The sequence below is a fragment of the Didymosphaeria variabile genome, assembly GCF_027946475.1.
Source record: "Didymosphaeria variabile strain IMI 356815 chromosome Unknown scaffold_2, whole genome shotgun sequence".
Taxonomy (NCBI): domain Eukaryota; kingdom Fungi; phylum Ascomycota; class Dothideomycetes; order Pleosporales; family Didymosphaeriaceae; genus Didymosphaeria; species Didymosphaeria variabile.
The window spans coordinates 859,892-879,497 of record NW_026611621.1 but is presented as its reverse complement, the minus strand read 5'-3'; the positions used below and the strand labels follow the sequence as shown (position 1 = coordinate 879,497).

The following is a 19,606-nucleotide window of genomic DNA, read 5'->3' as shown; positions in this document are numbered from 1 at the left end:
TGTTGCACAGCTTCTCAAACCTTTGACTCTGTGAACATTCTTGCCAATATTACACGTAGCATTGCTGCAGCTAGACTGTACCTAGCATCGCTCCCACGAACGCAGCATGGTCAATCTCTACTTCCAGCCCGATGCGCAGCTTACGACGCAGGACCGCATGGTCCTAGACATTCTACAGAAAGACTATGATAGACACAAGAAGGTTAACGGCACCGAGCAGCAGCCTTCTCAGGATTCAGAAGACTCTGGCAAGAAGCACACTCGCTTCGACTCAGCCTCACCGGAGGGTACGTCTCCATCGCGCCTTCCTACCTAGGTATCACCACCAGAGCTGATACGATGCAGATGCCCAAGAAGCCGAAGAGCAGGCTCTCGCACATTTGAAAGAGCTCAACAATCCCACTTCCGACCAATTCGAGCCCACCGTCTTCGTGACCGTCGACTATCCGAACATTACGAACCCCCTCCTCCGCAAATACATCGTCGAACCGTACGTGCGATGGGGCCGCTCCGTTGTGCGCGTCGACACCGACGTCGTTATGCTCACCCACCTGCTTCTTTACCTCACCACAAGCATCCCGTCGGCTATCTACCTCTTCTACAACTTCCACTGGTGGCACGGCCCGCTGCATTCCATCATGCAGCTATATTACATGGGCTCATACACGTTGATGATGCACCAGCACATTCACATGCGTGGCATATTAAACAAGGCGTACTCAGCAGTTGATCTGGCCTTCCCTTACATCTTAGACCCGATGATGGGCCACACATGGAACTCGTACTACTTCCACCACGTCAAGCACCACCACGTCGAAGGCAACGGCCCCAATGACCTCTCCTCGACGATACGATACCAGCGAGACGATGTTTGGCATTTCTTACATTACCTCGGGCGATTCTACTTCCTCATCTGGTTTGATCTACCGCGATACTTCCTGCGCACGCGCAAACCTGAGCTAGCACTCAAGGCGGGTGCGTGCGAGATTGCCAGCTATGTTTGCTTGTATACCTTGTTCACCTATGTGAATGCGCGGGCGACCGTTTTCGTGTTTCTCGTACCGTTGGCAATCATGAGATTGGGTCTGATGATAGGCAACTGGGGGCAGCATGCGTTCGTCGACGAGACCGAGCCAGATTCGGATTTCAGGTCCAGCATCACCGTGATCGACGTTGCCGTAAGTACCGCGCTGTCCCAGATCACAGGGACGTGACTAACTCAACATAGAGCAACCGCTACTGCTTCAATGACGGCTATCACACATCGCACCATCTGAACCCCATGCGTCACTGGCGCGACCATCCCATTGCCTTTCTCGCCCAAAAATCCACATACTCATCCGAACACGCCCTCGTCTTCTACAACATCGACTACCTAATGATCACCTTCAGCTTGCTGGCGAAGAATTACGAGCACCTCGCCAAATGCCTGGTACCGATGGGTGATCAGATGGAGCTCAGCATGAAAGAAAGGGCAGAGATGTTGCGCAGCAAGACCCGTAAATTCAGCGAAGAGGAGATTGCCGCGAAATGGGGCAAGCAGTTTGCGAAATTAAAGTAGAGCACATGCACCGAGTTGCGACGGTTTCAATGGCATACATATCACGATCTCGAATCAGCTTTCGTCCAATACTTCAGTCGTGCCATGCCGACTAACAGTATTCCTAAGCTGTACTCAGGCCGCTTTCAGGGTGAACGCTCTCAAGCTAGCCTCGGGTTCTGTGCAACGGTCAGTCACAGCACATGCTCAATAGTTGGGGTCAGTCACGTCCAGTATACAAGTTGTTTCTCGCATTGTACGCCTGTATATGCACTAGGTTCTGTGTGCTGAACACGCCACACGACGTGCCTTTACTGGGGTGCCGCCATCAACGGCTGCGGCTTGAACACAGTCTACACGGGTCACTCGATCGATTCAGCGACATGGCGCACCCCGATGTAGTTGCAGAGCATGCTACATAGTGTCAGTACATCTCATGAGCCACAGTGGCTGACACAAAGAACTGGTCCCTTTGGCACCAAATCCTCATTCCCTCGTGTCAAGATATCATGAAGATTGGCTATAAGAACGGTAGACCGCAAGCAGCCTAGGGCAACTCGCTTTGCAAAATGTGCTTGAAGCCGCAATCCGGTACTGTATCGTAGTCTTCCATATCATTGCGAGAGCCTGTCTACGTTCTAGTGTCGGCCACCATGAGCTGGCAATGTCGACTTGGGTCCGAATTGTGAAGCGATAGGTTGAACCAAATTTTAGGATATATTATTGCTCCCTCTAGAGCCTATGGTGCATTATTTTGGAACTTTCGCAAGACCCTTGATATCAGGTATGCAGGTCAAGAGTCCAGACCGGCAGAGGCTGAAGGCCGTGCCTGTTCCTGGATCGATGGTGACAAGGCTACGCTCACATAGGCTAGCAGCTTCGCCTCCAAACTCGGCGCAGGGTCTCCACATCTCAACTCCACAACCTCAGATGTCTACCATCCGGTCATGCTTCCGCTGACAGTGCTCCATACGCCGTTCAATTGCGGCAGTGTGTCGATCTACCGTTTCACATCATAGACATTACCACTCTACAGCAGCCGTACTGCACACACGGGTACGGCGTAGCATCCGGCGCAACTTTAAACTCCCCGGCTGAGTTCCTGCAGCCCCAGCTACACAGGCCTGCAGCCAACAGCGCCCGACACCTGTCCTTTTCCCTTTGCACCACGCCCATCCGCCCTCGGCTCTTACTGACTCTCCACCGCACACGTCTGTCTGTTTGCGGAGAACGTGCCGTCTCAACCGACCTTTATTGATGGAGTCGATACCTCCACCAATCCACTCGGCCCCTCTGGGCGGCGCCACCTTGCCGTGCTTGAGATGACCAGGGAGTGTAGTGCTTAGCAGCAATATGATTGTGTCGTAAGGCACCTAATCGGGAAGTATCCGAAGATGAGTGTAGCGATGCGGCGTGCGTACTCGCTTCTTGCCGGCGACGGCGTGAAGACATGATGTGATGTGTGAGACATACACCTGGCTTTTCAAGACTTTTAAGAGCCGGTGTGTCCTCGATGTCTTAAGTGTGTTGAGTTGTTGTTTCATTTCAAGTCTTTGTTCGCAGTGCATCATGCGGTCTTCTCAATACATTCCCTTTTTCTTACCTTTCTCTTTGGCCTGGCCTTTTCAAAAGCACCAAGGTTATGGCACATCCTCGTCTCAGCTTCATAAGAATCTTCAAGATGCGTGGTATACCGAGTACTCCAAGGACAGTGAGAACGAGGTGACTACGCTGCCAGCGAAGAAAGGACCTGCGGCCCCCCACGACCCCGCGAACGTCTATAGCTGCGCTGGACCAAAGGCCAAAGACTTCCCTGGAAAGGACGACTGGCTCACCTTCGACCAAATATGGGAGATCAATGAAGCTGTCATTGAAACTGCGAATGGCGGGAACGACTACAACGACTACCTCCAGACCGCCATCAAGGAGGTTGCTTTCGACAGCAAAGTCGATGCACGGCTAATTCTGGCTATAATCATGCAAGAGGTATAGTTTCACTCCCCTTTTCTCCTCGCCAGGATTCAACACTAACTCTCAGCAGTCCAGCGGCAACGTCTCCATCCACTGCACCGAAGGCACCGCCTGCGGCCTGATGCAACACCGTGGTTCTGCACGCTTCGACCCATCCTCCCCTAGGACCAGTATTAAAGCCATGATTGAAGATGGCACCTACGGCACGCCCAGCGTCCCCGGCTTCTTGTCGTATTTTAACTGCGATGCTTCTTCCCCTTCCGAGCTGACGTGGATCAATACGCAGCTCATTAATGGGAATCCGTATGCGGCTGCTTACGTGTATAACACGGGTCACATTGATAATGAGGATTTGTCGACTGATAGGGGAAAGAGCAATTACTATGCTCATGATGTCTTGAGCAGACTGCAGGGGTGGAACGGGTGGAAGGCGGGGTGTGAGCAGAGCAGAAAGTGTAACGGATTGGGCTTTCAGGAGAGGAGTTGTTGGTAGGGAGAGGTAAAAGCATGTCTTTACGAAGCTAACGCGAACATGATAACTTTTCGTTTTCTGCAAATCCGTTCAATGGGCTTCTGCATCATCGTTCGCTCTTTCCTTCTGCGTGCACTGTTCTTTCCTTGATGTCAACTGCCTAGCGGATGCACTAGTCGCCCGTTATTCTGCGTTCTAACGAGGTCTTCCAGCTAAATGCACCCGGTGCTACCAGACCAAACCTACAGCTTGCATCACTAACCCACAGTGCACATCATGACGAGCGCAGACGAGCTGCCTGTCGACCTCAGCTTATTCATTGCCACCCCAAGCACCATCTACGCACACAGCAGCTCCGCAAGGAAACGGACACTGTTCGAATGCACATCGGACGGAATCGTGAACGCTCGGGCAGCAAAGGACAACAGTAGCTTGCTAGTGGTTGCCGATAGCCAGCTCGTCATCTTCCACGACCCTGCGCGCGGAGGTGACAAGAAGTATGCGCTAAAGCACTACGAGGGCGAGCCTCGTCTGCTTGTCTTTTCGCCCGACTCGCGCATTCTTTACTTCACCACCACGCTCAGCACTTCGATACAAGCCTACTGCATTCCGACGGGTGAGCTCCTCCCGCCACCTCAGATACACCCTTCACCACCTAGCATCCTCTCCATCTCGTCGGACGGAAACATTCTACTTTCCGCGTCGCCTGCCCCACCGAAGATCTACTTGCAAGATTTGAGGTTCGGTGGCAGTGCCTCGGTGAGCTTCCAGCCAGCAGACGCCAGATCCCCCGCAGCGTTCGCTACCTTCCAGTCAAACGAGATCCCGACTCCATCGTACACCTCGTTCCTTTTGGGCTTCCAGGACGGTACACTTTCGCTGTATAGGTTGGCGCTTCCAACGCGCCGCCAGTCATACCAAGATTTGCACCACAATCAGACGCAAGCATTCCTGCTTCGGCCGACGCGGATCGGATGCATCAGGAAGCTACACAAGCCAGCGATGGGTGGAATCACCGCTGCTGAGTTCATCCCCGGGTACAAAGCTCGAGCAGTCAGTGTGGGTCATGATGGACGCTGTCGGCTAGTAGACCTTGAAGGTCGCGGACAAGTGCTCAGGACGTAGCACGTCGATGGGCCTGCTACATGCTTGGCTATCGCATCGGCTGGTCCCGTGCTGTCAAGGGGCCGAAGCGATGGACACGTGCTCCTTGGCGGCGATTCGACTCGAGAAGAGTCAGAGGTAAGGTACGAAGGCAGGGAGATATTCATTGCAGTTGGGTGTCAGACTGGCAACGTGCTTGTCTTCAATATGATCGGCCTGTTGCTGTATAAGGTAGAGATGGATGCGCCTGTTGTTGCGCTCGATTGGCTGGGCGACATGAGCGCACCTTCAGCCCTGCCCCGCCGGAACCGCTCTTTGTCGACTTGTCTCGAGGAGGAAGCGGAGGACGACTCGGTGCTGAAGTCCATATTTGCCCACTACGAAACGTCCTCAAGCGGAGGGCTAGAGGAAGCGTCAGGCACAGTCAAGAGGAAAGCAGTTTCTCGAGAAAGGAGTCCTATCCGCTTTGATGGTGGAAGAGATCTATTTTCGCGGGAGCCAGAGACGTCGTGTCTTGGCCGCAGAAGATCGGATATCTTGAACGGTCCGACCTCCCATTTTGAAGCGGCTCTAGAGCCTGTCAGGAAAAGATCGTTCCTGCGACCGAGGATAGCAACGGAAACGTTCAAGGATCCTGCTAAATACTCCATACCCCGTCGTCCTGTACCAACGGCACCGACGAGCCCCACTGCTGTTGCGGTTCAGGAAGTCCTTCGAAGAACAGACTCTCGGAAAGTATTCGATGTGTTCTTTTCCGATGCATTGCGAGTGTCGCGATCCCGCTCACCGTCCCCTTCTTCATCGGTATACTCCCAATCATCCGACTCGGAAACATGGATGACACCACCTACGACACAGAAGCCAACGGGAAGGAGTAGTCCTGTTGAGTACAAGCACCCAAGTGCTATTACACAGGCTGGGCCCTCGCGCTCAGCTATCAAGGCCCAAGATTCTTCTCCTGTAAGCCCGAACTTCTCTCGACCATTGCCAGCTCCATTGACGCAGAATTACTCTTCATCTCGCCCGCGTCGAGTTTCTTTCGTTGATCGCAGCTTTTCATGGGAGAAGGGCGATGAGGACCGCAGATTCGAGGAGCGGACAAGTAGCCCTGCTGAAAGAAGTCCCTTTCCAGCACTACCTGGCCAGCAAGAGAAGAGAGACTTTAGCTTCGAACTAGGATTACATGATCAGGAACTAAGATGCGAAGAAGTGTACGATGAGAAGAAGCGGGGGCGCGTAAAGGACGAGCTTGGGAGCCCGGGAAAGCGCAAGAGGGAGAGCGGCCTGCTAGGAGTCAGGAGGAGCAGGGCTTCTATCACAGGGGAGCAAGAGCTGAGACAAGAACATCAGAGATTACGACGGGAGATGGCTTTGCTGAGGCAGGAGTTTTCAGCGCTGAGGCAAGCGCTAGTAGAGTCGCGGTCGCGGTCGCGGTGATGGTTGGATTGGAATATTTCTCAATTTCCTATGCTCCTTCGTCTTCCTTGTTTTCCTTGCAAGTCTCCAAGCTGTTTTGCGTCGCTCCAAGCTCAGATGCGCAATCTTATATACAAATCCACTATCGAGAATCCTCGCTCTCTCTCGTCATTCTTGCCCTCTTCTCGCCTCGATCAGGAAGCCCAGTAAATAATGACCGTCTTCATTCATAAATCATCGGCATGCGCACACCACGCACTGTCGTCCACCATGCACATCTCCACACCTCCTCCCCCTCCTTTCCGAAGCCACGTCTTGAATGTTCTTCCCGCTCACACCCACAAGTCTCTTCTTCTCCGCCGATCCCTCCACCCATTACTCCACCCAACCATTCCTCCCAAGTCCCACCCCCTCCTCTACTCTCCTTCCCCTACTCAAACCTCTCCTTCTCCTCATGCCCCACCAGCGTCCGCTGGCCTTCGTTCCCCATCCACGCGTTACTCTTCCTCCGCACGCCGTCTTCCGTATTCGATTCTACGACGCTGCGCGCGAGTTTCCAGAGGGCCCACGTTTGCAGGGAGATGGCGACGAGGAGGAGCAGCAGGACGAAGAGGATGCCGAAGAGGATGATGACGGTGATGGTGAGTTGCTGGGCGCGGAGGTCGTCGCTGTTTCCCATGGTGTGGTAACGTTGATAAGAGAGAGGTGTGAGGAGTGGAAAGGTTGGGACTGGGATATCGATGGATGGAGGAAGTTGATCAAGGTAAGCTGCAGGTCCGGCGGCTGGAGAATGGCTGCGATGCGATGCGATGCGATGCGATGCTTGAAGTTTGGAACAGAGTCCCAGGTTGTGTCGATACGCGACCGGTGGTTTGCTTCCCGCAGGGCTTAAGTCAAGCGATTACCACGCGGCGCGGTCTGTTTAAGCTTAAATCCCACGACAAACCTCGGGACCTGTTCCACGCGTATAGGCGTTTCCGTCCGGGAGAATATCGGGTGTTTGGTGTTATATCGCGCAGAGTGGCTTCTGCAGCGAGCGATGCGACGGCTTGGCTGCCGATGCTATGGGTCAAGACGTCGCGTGTGTGTTTCAGCGGCATAGCATGTTGTATCGACGTCCATTTCAGGTAAGCATTTGGAAGACTTGCTGCACTGAGAGTTCCTGGAGGGTAACCCGGTTGAGTTGGGCTAGTTTGGCGGGATGTGGAAGATGCGCTAACTAGATCGGAGAACGCACGGACAGAGGGTGAAGGGCTTTTCCTTAAATGAAGTAACAGTATTATGTAATTTACACAGAGTGAGAAGAAGAAGTACATCGTGGATAAAAACAAATTATGTAAGAACGAACAACCAACAAGCAATCGATGCTGTGCTTTGAAGCTGCACAGTGCACCCTTCGATTTCTCCTGTGGCGCCTTGCCGCCTTCAGCGCATGCTATTTAAGTTGTTTCGTTGCAATTTGTGTTTTCTATCCATCTCAATCATACAACTGAGGAATAACCTCACCCAAATTGAGCTCAACGTCAAATTCGGACGATTTTTCCACAAGTGCATTCGCCTTGACGCCCAACTCTGATACGACGGGCTCGGTCAGCTGCTTTTGGAAAGCGGTCGCATCGCGGAGGATGTCTTCAAGCGTTGGCGATGAACGGCGGTTAATGGAAGCTTTTGCTCCAGACAAGGCCGATTGAGGGAACAGTCGCAGACGTGAAGTCAGCCGGTTGATGTAGAGGTGCATGTCTTCGGCAGTGTCAAATGCCTTGTTGATCCAGCCGATTCGTTCGGCTTCGCATGCATTGATATCATTCGCACTGAGGATGTACTCCATAGCTAGTCCTCGTCCGATCAGCCCTGGGAGAAACTGACTGCCTCCGCCACCAGGAGAAAGTCCATTTCCGACTTCAGGTTGGCCGAAGAGGGTATCGTTCTTGGTTGCAAAGCGCATATCGAGAGATACAAGCAATTCGCTCCCTGCGCCGCGAGCCCTTCCCTCTACTGCACCGATGGTGACTTGGGGAAGGGTGGAAATATTGAACATGAGCTCAGCGAAAGCTGGGACACTGTCGACTGCACCACCTGTCAGAATCGTGCGAGCGAACCTGCGCGTGTACTGGAATCACTACATACCTAGATCAGGCATCGAAAGATCCAGATGGGCCATGAAGAATCTTGGGACGTCACTATTGAAGATGACAATCTTGGTTTCGTTATCTCGCTGGAGCCGTCTCACGATATCCGTCAATCCATTCGAGGTATCCTGATTCCACAGGTTGACAGAAGAATCAGCATTATGGAATGTTATTTCCAGTATGCTGTTGTTGAGAGACGTCTTCAATCCGGTATATTCGGGAAGTTGTAAGGCGCTGACGGCCGCGAGGAGAGTACAGGCGCCTATCTGAAGGCGACGCAAAGAGCCAGACATTGGTAATATGTGTCGTCGGATTGAGGATCTCGTGTAGTTTTCGTGCTGGGTTCGAATTAAGGAGATCAAATGATCCCTCTTTATGCTTTTCGCGTATGAAGACACATAGGTCCCAAATGTTATGGACAGAATATTCGTCCGAAATTCCGCAACTTGCTTCCAATGTGAATCACGTTTGATCTTCCTACTAGTAAGTTCTCATGAGGCACCCGAGAGTTAGATAAGCAATTCCAAGTTATAGTAACCCGATCAATGTAGTCGAAGCATGTATTAGTGAGCCGAGCAATAAAGACTAGGACACTCTTAACGTTATGTTCCAACTTCATCGGTGGAGAAGTATCTTAGAGCTCGAGGTTCCAAGCTTATGCAGGTGCAGCACATATGTAACTTAACAGTAGTTTCTTGACACAACGATAATACGTTCTCTAATTTTTAGTGGCGCAAATTGACCACCAACTTGCTGCGGGATACCTTTCCTTCCCGCAACTTGTTCAATCCAGATAATATGGCATCAATTTCGCCAGCCTCTACACTGAGTAGAAGGTGGCTCAACACATTCATTAGCAGCGGTAAAGTTGCAGAATGAAAATGATTAGTGAACATCACCGCACTGGGCACCCTTCATTCTCATCGTACACGCGCAGATGGAAGAACGTGAAGTTCGTTTTCGTAACACATAGAGATGCTCTATCATCAGTATCCAACGGAAAAATGTTGTACCACATCGTCAAAGCTGAAACGGGATATAAATCACCCCGAAGACGATAGATTCGACCCGCCATCGCACGCTAAGCCGTCCGTCCCTTTTAACATTGTTCACTAATCCGTGATTTAATCCGCGGCCCGTGCAACTTGCAGCACGCCGTGTACGTGTGATTCCCGACGACCTTGAGTCGGGCCGAAAACCCAATGATGAGCCGTGGTCCTAGTAGCCTGATAATGCTCTTTAGCGTGTAGGGTCTGCCGACGATTACTATCATGCCAATTCTGGCCTTCAGATATTTCCACACGCCCGGGACAATGATCATGCCGACAGTGTTCGTCAACAGCTGTATTCGTCCTGGATTTGGTCCTTGTGCAGCTCCCCTTATCAATCGCCACATCGGACCGCAAGACCCCTTCATTGCGAATGCTTTGGTGGATTGAAGAACCTTGACGCCTAGTCGTATAAAGACCTATCTATCCTGTGACATGACCATCTTGTGCAACTCTCTTAACAACTAACGTGATTCTTCCATTCCCCTGTCCTTAACATCACCATGTCTTTTTCACCAGACAAAGACATTCCAAGTCTTGCCGGCAGGGTTATCCTTGTGACAGGTGGGAACAGCGGACTCGGTAAAGAATCAATTCTCCAACTTGCAAAGCACAACCCGCGTCAAATCATCATGGCTGCTCGATCGCAGGCCAGGGCTGAAGCAGCCATCGAAGAAATTAAGAGCGCCGTTCCTGATAGCAAGATTGCTTTTCTGCACTTGGACCTGTCGTCTTTCGCCTCGATCAAAAAGGCTGCGGCTTCAGTGTTGGAGCAATATGATCGTTTAGATGTGCTCCTGAACAACGCTGGACTCATGGGAGTTCCTCCAGGATTGACCGAGGATGGCTACGAGATGCAATTCGGCTCCAACCACATGGGCCCTGCCTTATTCACCAGGCTTCTCCTTCCTCTCCTCGACAAAACATCAAATCTCCCAGATAGCGACGTTCGTATAGTCCAACTAAGCTCCGAGGCATCCCAGTTCGCCCCCAAGGGAGGCATCCTCTTCTCTCAACTGAAGACTCCACAAGCAGACATCTCGGGCCGTGCTCGATACGGCCAGTCCAAGCTGGCAAATCTCTACTTCATCAAGTCTCTGGCAAAGCGCCATCCAAATATCAAATGCGTCTCACTTCATCCTGGAATAGTCAAGACGGGAATCGCCAACAACACGTTAAACAACCATTCCTTCTTGTCGTGGATTTTCAGTCTTGTTATAAAATTATTCTTCACGGGCGTACGGACCGGCGCACTTGGACAATTATGGGCAGCGACAGGGCCCTCTAAAGAGATACAAACAGGCGCATACTATACGCCCCTAAAGAAGAGGAACTACCGGAATGACACGGCGGAAGACGAAAAGATAGCGGAGAAATTGTGGAATTGGACTGAGCAGGAGTTTTCATCGCGAGGGTTGTGAAGGCGGTGTTGCCGTACAGGTGTTGGATCTGCAGCATTCAGGTGCCACGATTGGGAGAAGGCAGCCTACCTGAACCGGATTTGAGGGAACTATTTCATTCAGTGTTGCGGTGGCAATGATCTGATTTGATTATTTCATAATGTTTCTTAGTCATGAGCTACACAGTCCCGAGCACGTCCATTTAAATGTCACTACCTAATTCGTTCAACTGTTCAGAAAGATGAAGTGACACCTTCTCCGTCGTGGCACAGGTACCTCCAGACCAGCAGCAGAACTTCGCCATGAAGCTTGCCGGGATCTGGAAAAGAGAACACAAAGCCAGTCGCAGTCGCAGGAGGACAAAGATGCGCTTCGAAGGCAGTGGGATAGAGACTAGGAGCTCATAAAATCAGATGTGCGGAGGACGGAGGCAGGGATGTAGAGAGGCAAAGGAAAGACGCAGTGGAAAAGTATCAAAAGCATCCGACTCACAGATTGATACATCACTCAGCCAGAACATCTTGATGTAGGAATGAAGAAAAATGCATATTCATCCGTGTCCTATGCGACACCGTCATTAGGGCGTATGCTATGTACTCGCTCGCTGTAATTCATTCCATGAGCCATTTTGTTCCAACAGACGCCATGCGCCGTATGCAAAAGCGCTATTCCATCAATGAGATAAACAAGAAGGGAAGGCTTGAACAACGACAAATTCAGGACCGTGTCTAAAAAAGACAATCCCGATGTGCGGCCGTGACGTGTGTAAGCAAACAGTCCGTAGAGTAAAGTCAAACAATCTCCAACCTAATGATCACAATCCTCATCATAGTCAAGCGCATCCTTTAGATGTGAGGGGGAGGGATACGTCGGCACCTAACCAACGATTGCCTCAGGTGCAGGCTCGTCGAAATCGACCTCCTCATTCTCGATGTCTGAGTCGGCACCGAACCCAGAGTCCCTCCACTTGCGTTCCTTGACAATCTTGCCGGCCCGGCTCTTCTTGCCGATCTTGACGCGTTCGCTAACCTTGGTCACCTTGCCGTTGGCAACCTTGTTGAGGTTAGTGTTTTGCTTCTTCACCACCACGCCCTTGACCTGCATAGCCTGCACGGCCTCCAGGGTCTCGGCGTTGCGCTTCTTGAGCGAGTTGGCGAGGTCCTCGTTCTGTTCTTGAAGTAGGCGCTGGGAGTCAAGGAGGGTGTCGATTGTTTGGCGGGAGTCGAGCTCTTGCTGAGCGAAGGTCTCCTTGAGCGTGTCGATCTGGGCACTCATCTCAACGATGGTCTCGGCGCGAGTGTCGGCCAGGAGGTGGAGCTGTTGGATCTCGGTCTCCTTCTCGCGGATAGCGGATTCGTGGTCGAGCACAGCCTGAGCCGCTGCAGCCTCCAAGTCGCGAATGCGTGCCTCCAGGGTCTGGATCTTCTCCTCCATGGTCTGCTGTCCCCGGATCCACTTCTCTTGTAGACGTGTGAAGTGGAATTGCTCAGTGGAGAAGGTCTCAATTGACTGCGTGTGCTCCTCCTCAAGCTGAGTATACTTGTTTTGGAGTTCTGCATACTCCTGGTTTCGCTGGGCCACCTCTTGCTCCTTCTGAGCCAACTCCTCACGCAAGTCACGCTCGGTATCAGCGGCCTCAGCCGTTATACGCTCAATCTCAGCCTTCTGTGCATTCACCTCGTTTGTCAAATCAGTGATGTTGGCTTGTAGGGAAGTGATCGTGCTGTTGGAGGTGTTCTCCAAAGCAGCGTATTTCTGCTTCAGATCGGCGAGCTGCGATTCCAGGTCTGCGATGTGCTCATCACGGTCCTTCTCGGTATCGGCGAGTTCCTGGGTCAAGCGGGCGACTTCTTCGTCTCGAGCAGCGATGGCCGCCTCTAGCTCGGTAACGCGCAGCTCTAAATCAGCCACAATCTGCTCGGCAGTCTGACGGCCCTGTGTCTGGGTGTCAATGGACTCTTGTAAGGCAGACTCGCGTTCCCGAGCATCTTCCTCCAGGTTCTTCATCGTTTCCTCCCGCTCCAGCTGGACCTGGAACAGCTTGGATCGGAGACCTTGAGACTCCAGTCCTTCAGCACGGAGGCGTTCCTGCAGATCTGCAATCTGCGTGTTTGCCTCATCGAGCAAGACTTCAGTCTTTTCTCGCTGGGCACGCTCCGCATCCAAATTGGCATGAGTCTCGGCAAGCTCAGCCGTCAGGTGCTCAATCTTGTCCTCCAGATTCTCGATCTGGTTCTCTAGAGCGTAGACACGGTCTTGCTCCTCTTGGAGAAGGACCTTGGACTGGTCATGCTCCTCAGTTTCGGTGACGAGGCGGTTGCGGAGCTGTTCCAGATCTTCTGCGAGGGCAGTCACTTGTTCCTCGATGCCCTTGATGTGGTCCTGGAGCTCATCGATATACTCGGACTTTTGCTCTGCTTCGCCTTGCGCCTGTAGGTGAAGTGCATTTTCGTCCTGTAATCGGGTCTGCAGCTCAAGAATCTCAGCGGCATGTTCTTGCTGCATCTCCGCGATAGTCTCCTTGAACTGCGCCTCCGTGCGGTTCGTTGTCTCAATGACGTTGGCGAGCTCGGCGCGGTACTTCTCTAGCGAATCCCGAAGGCGGGTGAGATCCGTCTCTTTGTCCTGGACTTCGTCCTGGAGGCCGTGCATCTGGCTATCCTTCGCTTTGAGATCCGCATCCTGCTGGTTAGTGAGCGCGTCCAAGGTGGCCACACGCTCATCGAGGTCCGCGATTTCCGTGCGAAGACCATCATTGCCTCGCTGCAAGTCAGCAATCCTGTTATCAAGGTCATCGTTGCGGGCTTCAGAGCGTTCCAAGAGGCCCAGAGAATTCTCATACTGAGCGCGCATGACGCGAGCCTCTTGATAGTGCTGCTCAGCTACGGTCGTCTTCTCGCCCAGCTCAGATAGGAGGCCCTCGAACAGTGTGGGTAGCTTGCGTAGGAATGCAGCCTGAGTGAGGCCAAGAGAGCACCCAGGCAGCAAATTCTCCATCTCCTCACGAAGATCTTCGAAGACACGACGGGTCTCGGCGAGAATGGTATCCGTCGACGCGCCTGGTGCCAGGATATCGAGGTTTTGAAGCTCGATAGAGAGGACGCGTAGTGCGCCTTGCGCCTCGGCCAGCTGCTCAACAAGCCGGTCGATCTCAGTTTCATACCGCTTGATCGCCTTGTCAGAGATCCTATCCGGGACTGAAGTGGGATCCATCTGCGATACTTCGGCCAAAGAGTCATAGCTAGTCTGTGTAAGCGTCCTCAATGAATCGACAGTGACCTGGCTTGACAGCGCCTGTACACGCGTAGCGTACTCGCCCATTGGCAGAGGCTCTGCATCTTCCATGTCGGGGCCATCGGGGTCGTTGGGATCGATGGCCAAGAACGGTTCGTCGTCATCATCGTCAAAAGCGCCGTCCATCATGTTATGGTCAAACGCGCTCGTCTCGCGTGAGTCGCCGCGGTAGACTGAAGACGCACGCAGCTCCTCAATTTCCTCTCGCGCTCTACCAAGCTGCTCGCGCAGATCTTCAGTCTGATCGTCAGTCAGGTTGATCTCGCCCAGGCGACGAGCCTCGATCTGGTATTCTAGCTCCTTGATTTGGGCGTTCTTCTCCTTGAGCTGGTTGCTCAGCTCGATGTAGGCCTTTCGCAGCCTCTGATCCTCCTTCTGATGGTATTCCAGATCGTTGTACTCTTCGGCAAGGTGGTTGCGCTTGAGCCTGCGGCGGGTGCGACTGTCAATGGTTGCCTTGAACGGCGCGAACTGGATCTGGCTGCCGTTGCTCTCGTCGACCGACTCCACGCGAATCTGGGCGGGCATCGACATGCGGGCACGGCGGGTGGCATTGGTGGGTCGGCCCCGGGGGGCTCCAATACGGCGAAGATGGGGCGTGAGGCCAGGCAGTGGCTGGGTCGAGGCTGATGGTGTCAACTGCATGTCATCCTCGTCTTCGTCCTCCTCGTCGTCGGCAAAGGCGACCACGGGCTCCGAGTTGCGGCGGGCATGGCGGATAATCGTCTTGCGAACGGTGATTGGCGTTTGTGACTGTGCGCGGGAGACAGACTCCTCCATCTCGCGGGCCAGTTGATCGTGATCGTCGGATGCCATCCGCACGCGCTTGGCCGCGGGTGACGATTGCCCGCCCGAGGGCGAGGCAGGGCGCTTGCTGTTTTGTGAGAGGTCGACGGACGGCGTGCTCTTGCGAGCCTTTCGGCGGCGAGGAGCATCGCCAGGGCCTTCTGGATGGTGGTCCGACGCGAGGCCGCTGGGGCGAGCCATAGCGACGGGAGTGTGTGTGTGGTTTACTTGTGTTCGAGCGTGCTCTGTTGCGTGCTACAGGTGTCTCCAAAAAAAGTGTGCTCAACCGTGACGTGTTACTGATTCAAGTGGGTTTGTCGAGCAAACAGGGTAACAAGTGTATCAAAAAAGTCGAGCAAAGGCGGGATATTTTTTGTATAACTGGCGAGGGGGTTGAGGCAGCAGCAGTGCGGGCGGTCGTGCGTGCAAATTGCTGGTGGCTGGGGGACCGTTGGTTTTATGTAGCGCTACGTCAACGTCCACGGGCAGCACGCACGAGCCAATCAAAATAGTCACGACCCATGACGTTCACGCGTCGCACCTTCTCCACGCGTTTTCGACCGCCGCGACCCCTCTCTCCGCCCGTCATTCATCAATATAGTTCTGACGATCGACGACGACCAGCCTACAAGATTTCAAGAGGCTGGCCAGGCACGGCTGGGCTGCCAACGTCACTGTGAAATTATGGCGGGTACGCGTTGAGCTTGGGCCACCTCTCCTGCCGCACTTTCAGACCAGTGTTGCCAGGGTCCCTCTTGTTTCTTGTGTATAACCGGACATAGCTCCGACAGGCATCGAGTCCAATCTCACACGGAACAGGCGTTTGCTCACCTCCATCGTCTGTTCTCCAAATGTTAAAGGAGGGACAGGATTTTTTTGCGCAAGTGGTGGCTAACACGTCAGTGTTTCACACCGCTACATCGTGCACAGACGACTGGACGATGCTGCACTACTTCCTCAGTAGAAAGTCGCTTTCTACAAGAAGCCCCTTGGTCGCGCTAGCCACGCCGTAGAGGCCGCCGAGTGGCCATGTTCCCCAAAAGTTCCTACTCGTCCACTGGCCCCAAGTCTCCTGTCTTTGTAGACTCTTTGGCCCCGCGACGCCCTGCAGGTCGACCTTCACTTTGTCGAATATGCTGGGCAGCGAGTCGGCATGGTACTTTCGCCTCAGGCCTGTGTATTCTTTCTCGTTGTATATCCGCCAGAATTCGTCCTCGGTGTAGTAAGCGTGCGCGTACAGACATTTGATTCCCCCAAGCTCGGCTACTTTCGCTTCGAACTCTCGGTTGAGCGCAATGAACTTTCGAGAGTCCTTGGGGCCCATGCCCCAGATACCGATGTCCAGCAGCATCTTTTCAGAGTCGACATTGGCCGTTGAAAAACTGCACTCATCTCGTGGCGGTGGCTTGACTGGACAGAGCCATAGAGGCCAGAATCCAGTCTTCTCGTCGGTCCACTTGATGAAAGCCTCTGCGCTCTCATACGGAACACCCAAATCCTGGATGATCGCTTGCGAGGAGATACCAGAACGATGCAACGCATGTATCATGGTCCTGCTATACATGTAAGGATCTAGGAGCCTTCGTGTGAAATCATTGAAAGGTGTGACGAAGTAATTGAAGGCGATCGCGCCTCCCCAGAAGACTCCTCGATCGTACCGAAAGAAGTACGACTTTACTGGTATGCTTTCTTTGTAGGGCTTCTCGCCATCTTTCGTGTGCTTGAGAATCTGTTCAGCGTGCAAATAGAACCAGGGATCCGAGGCTTTGTCGAAGCATTGAATACGACCTGCAAGGAGTAAGTACGCATGTAACATTTGTTCTAAAAACTTACCTGGTATCGGCGCAGCTTGCAGTCTACCAACCATAATCACCCCGCTGTCCATCGAGTACAGGATGCCGTCAATGTAATCGACGCTAGGATCATGCTCGACCTCTTGAAGCACATCGACAGCTTCGTTTACGCTGCCAATCGCTCTATACTCCAACTCGACATAGGGCTTCGCATCGATGAGCTTCATCTTCAGGAGAGTGACAACACCAAGCGACCCGCAACTTCCGGCGCACGCAAAGAACAGGTCACGGTGCGGGTTCTCGCGGTCGCCAGTCGCCCACACAACCTCCCCATTACCCAGAACCACCTCAATGCCCTGGACAGACCTGTCAAACAAGCCATACCGAAACGAACTCGACTCGCCCGACGTTCCCGCAAAACCACCTCCTACAGTGATATTTGGCAACTCCATCACGACCTTCGGCAACAGGCCCTCGCGCAAAGTCGCATCTACCAACGCGTCCATCGGAACGTTCGGCTCGACCAACACGGTCTTCTCTTGCTTGTTAAACTGTAGAACATGATTGAGCCTGCTCGTATCTATGATCTCGTTTCGTTTTCGTACAGAATCTCGCGTTGAGAGCGTGCTGCCATGGTAGATGCGAAACGGTGTTGAGGAACGTTGGAAGGCTCGGACTTGCGCTGCGATTTGCGCTACCTCCTCTTTGTGCGCCTCCATTACAAAGCCAATTCACAGTAATAGAACAACTCACAAACGAACAGGTAATGCTATCAAACGGTACGACGCGAAGTGAGATGCGGCTGCTGTGGCGACGCCATTTGTGGTGGACGTTGGCAGCTGAAGTAGGCCGTAAGCACTTGCCGTCTGAGCCCGCAGAGCCTCATCAAATGCACCTTTATTTCTGTTTTGGGACGTCATCGCATGTTTCTCGGAAGTCACGGAACGAGCTCCACCTGCTAAGACACCAGCTTCGTAGGCTCGCTTAGCCACAATGTACTCGGGTTTTACACCTCGATGCACTAGCCTGGCAACCTTCACAACCCTGCACTCTCACGATGCCCATCTACAATCGATAGCAACACAGGATCCGAGCTTCCGATAGCGACAGCCTAGTAGGCACTGTAGGATACCATGGATGAACACGAACTCGCCGTCGAGCGCATCCGCTCTCGCATCTCCCATTTCTACACCACAAAAACCGCGTTCCGCGTGTATCACGGAAGCACAAACTCCACACGCCATGCTGACTTTGATCGCGCCTATATCGTGGACGTTAGCGCCCTCGACAACGTTCTCTCTATCGACCCTGCCACCAAGGTCGCTATCGTCGAGCCCAATGTCCCCATGGATGCCCTAGTCCGCGAGACGATGAAGGTAGGCCTGCTTCCGCCCGTCGTCATGGAGTTCCCAGGAATCACAGTTGGTGGGGGGTTCGTCGGTACTGCGGGGGAGAGTAGTAGCTTCAAGTATGGATTCTTCGACCGGACGGTGCTCAGTGCGGAAGTTGTGCTTGCCAACGGGGATCTGGTGCGGGCTTCGGCGAAAGAGAATCAAGAGTTGTTTGAGGGGCTGAGAGGAAGCTTTGGGACGCTGGGGGTGCTCACATGCGTGGAGTTGAAGCTCATCGACTTGAAGTCGCACGTCGAGGTTACTTACCACCCGACGACGTCTATCCCCTCCGCCATGCAGAAAATGCAGCAGGAAACGAAAAAGGGAGACGCAGACTACATTGACGGCATCCTCTTCTCCCGCACCTCGGGCGTCGTCGTGAGCGGGCGTCTCAGCTCTCAATCTCCCTCTTCCACCCTTCCACTCCGTACCTTCTCTCGCCCCTGGGATCCCTGGTTTTATCTTCACGCCAACCGCCTCTCCTCCCTCCCCGCCCCCACAACAGAACTCGTCCCCATACAAGACTATCTCTTCCGCTACGACCGCGGCGCCTTCTGGATGGGCACCTACGCCTTCCGCCACTTCCTCTTCCCCTTCACGTGGCTCACCCGCCTCCTCCTCGACTACCTGATGCACACACGCATCATGTATCACGCCCTCCACGCCAGCGGCCACACAGACCGCTACATCATCCACGACGTAGCCTTTCCCGCGCCAAACGCAGCGGCCTTCGCTACCTACGTCGACAAGGCGTTTGGCATCTATCCGCTCTGGCTGTGTCCTGTACGAAAGGACGGGAGGACGAGCATGGGACATCCGAAGACGTTTAGGGGTGAAGTGCCGGGAAAACCGCAGGGCGCGGTGTATGAGGACGAGTATATCAATGTTGGGGTGTGGGGACCTTATCCATCGACTGAAGCTGAGTATGTCCGCGCGAATCGCGAGATCGAGGCTAAGGTTGGGGAGTTGGGTGGGCTGAAGTGGCTATACTCGCGCGTGTTTTATACGGAGGAGGAGTGGTGGTCTATCTACGACCGCGAAGCCTACGATAGGTTGAGGGGGAAGTTCCACGCGGGGAGTTTGCCGAGTATTTGGGACAAAGTTAAGGACAGGGGAGCGAAGCGGGATTTTGGGACGGGAATCAAGGGGTTGCTCAAGAGGTTGGTCTGGAGGAGTGAGATACTCAAGGGTGTGTATGGGGTGTATAAAGCGGTCAGAGGGGGCGATTACATGCTGAGCAAGAAGACATCAGCGTGAACAT

At 53.4% G+C, this 19,606-nt stretch overlaps 9 protein-coding genes across 9 annotated transcripts; 6 read left to right on the top strand and 3 right to left on the bottom strand.

The window, feature by feature from the left end:
• Positions 1-106: 106 nt before the first annotated feature.
• On the top strand, positions 107-1,561 carry N0V89_001985 (uncharacterized protein; the record flags this gene model as incomplete). Its single annotated transcript, XM_056210796.1, has 3 exons — positions 107-287; positions 346-1,178; positions 1,229-1,561. 3 exons carry the CDS (start codon positions 107-109, stop codon positions 1,559-1,561), a joined length of 1,347 nt encoding a protein of 448 aa, XP_056074269.1.
• A 1,548-nt stretch (positions 1,562-3,109) lies between these two features.
• N0V89_001984 (uncharacterized protein) lies at positions 3,110-4,004 on the top strand (the record flags this gene model as incomplete). The annotated part of the gene is made up of 2 exons (XM_056210795.1): positions 3,110-3,526; positions 3,582-4,004. 2 exons carry the CDS (start codon positions 3,110-3,112, stop codon positions 4,002-4,004), a joined length of 840 nt encoding a protein of 279 aa, XP_056074268.1.
• Positions 4,005-4,259: 255 nt separating this feature from the next.
• Positions 4,260-5,108, top strand: N0V89_001983 (uncharacterized protein; the record flags this gene model as incomplete). Its single annotated transcript, XM_056210794.1, has 1 exon — positions 4,260-5,108. One exon carries the CDS (start codon positions 4,260-4,262, stop codon positions 5,106-5,108), a length of 849 nt encoding a protein of 282 aa, XP_056074267.1.
• Positions 5,109-5,178: 70 nt separating this feature from the next.
• On the top strand, positions 5,179-6,524 carry N0V89_001982 (uncharacterized protein; the record flags this gene model as incomplete). The annotated part of the gene is made up of 2 exons (XM_056210793.1): positions 5,179-5,186; positions 5,243-6,524. The coding sequence occupies 2 exons, from the start codon at positions 5,179-5,181 to the stop codon at positions 6,522-6,524; spliced, it is 1,290 nt and encodes a 429-aa protein (XP_056074266.1).
• A 1,456-nt stretch (positions 6,525-7,980) lies between these two features.
• N0V89_001981 (uncharacterized protein) lies at positions 7,981-8,925 on the bottom strand (the record flags this gene model as incomplete). Its single annotated transcript, XM_056210792.1, has 2 exons — positions 7,981-8,570; positions 8,631-8,925. 2 exons carry the CDS (start codon positions 8,923-8,925, stop codon positions 7,981-7,983), a joined length of 885 nt encoding a protein of 294 aa, XP_056074265.1.
• A 1,259-nt stretch (positions 8,926-10,184) lies between these two features.
• Positions 10,185-11,102, top strand: N0V89_001980 (uncharacterized protein; the record flags this gene model as incomplete). Its single annotated transcript, XM_056210791.1, has 1 exon — positions 10,185-11,102. One exon carries the CDS (start codon positions 10,185-10,187, stop codon positions 11,100-11,102), a length of 918 nt encoding a protein of 305 aa, XP_056074264.1.
• An 855-nt stretch (positions 11,103-11,957) lies between these two features.
• Positions 11,958-15,362, bottom strand: N0V89_001979 (uncharacterized protein; the record flags this gene model as incomplete). The annotated part of the gene is made up of 1 exon (XM_056210790.1): positions 11,958-15,362. One exon carries the CDS (start codon positions 15,360-15,362, stop codon positions 11,958-11,960), a length of 3,405 nt encoding a protein of 1,134 aa, XP_056074263.1.
• A 748-nt stretch (positions 15,363-16,110) lies between these two features.
• Positions 16,111-17,673, bottom strand: N0V89_001978 (uncharacterized protein; the record flags this gene model as incomplete). Its single annotated transcript, XM_056210789.1, has 2 exons — positions 16,111-16,949; positions 16,995-17,673. 2 exons carry the CDS (start codon positions 17,671-17,673, stop codon positions 16,111-16,113), a joined length of 1,518 nt encoding a protein of 505 aa, XP_056074262.1.
• Positions 17,674-18,087: 414 nt separating this feature from the next.
• Positions 18,088-19,602, top strand: N0V89_001977 (uncharacterized protein; the record flags this gene model as incomplete). The annotated part of the gene is made up of 1 exon (XM_056210788.1): positions 18,088-19,602. The coding sequence occupies one exon, from the start codon at positions 18,088-18,090 to the stop codon at positions 19,600-19,602; it is 1,515 nt and encodes a 504-aa protein (XP_056074261.1).
• Positions 19,603-19,606: the final 4 nt, after the last annotated feature.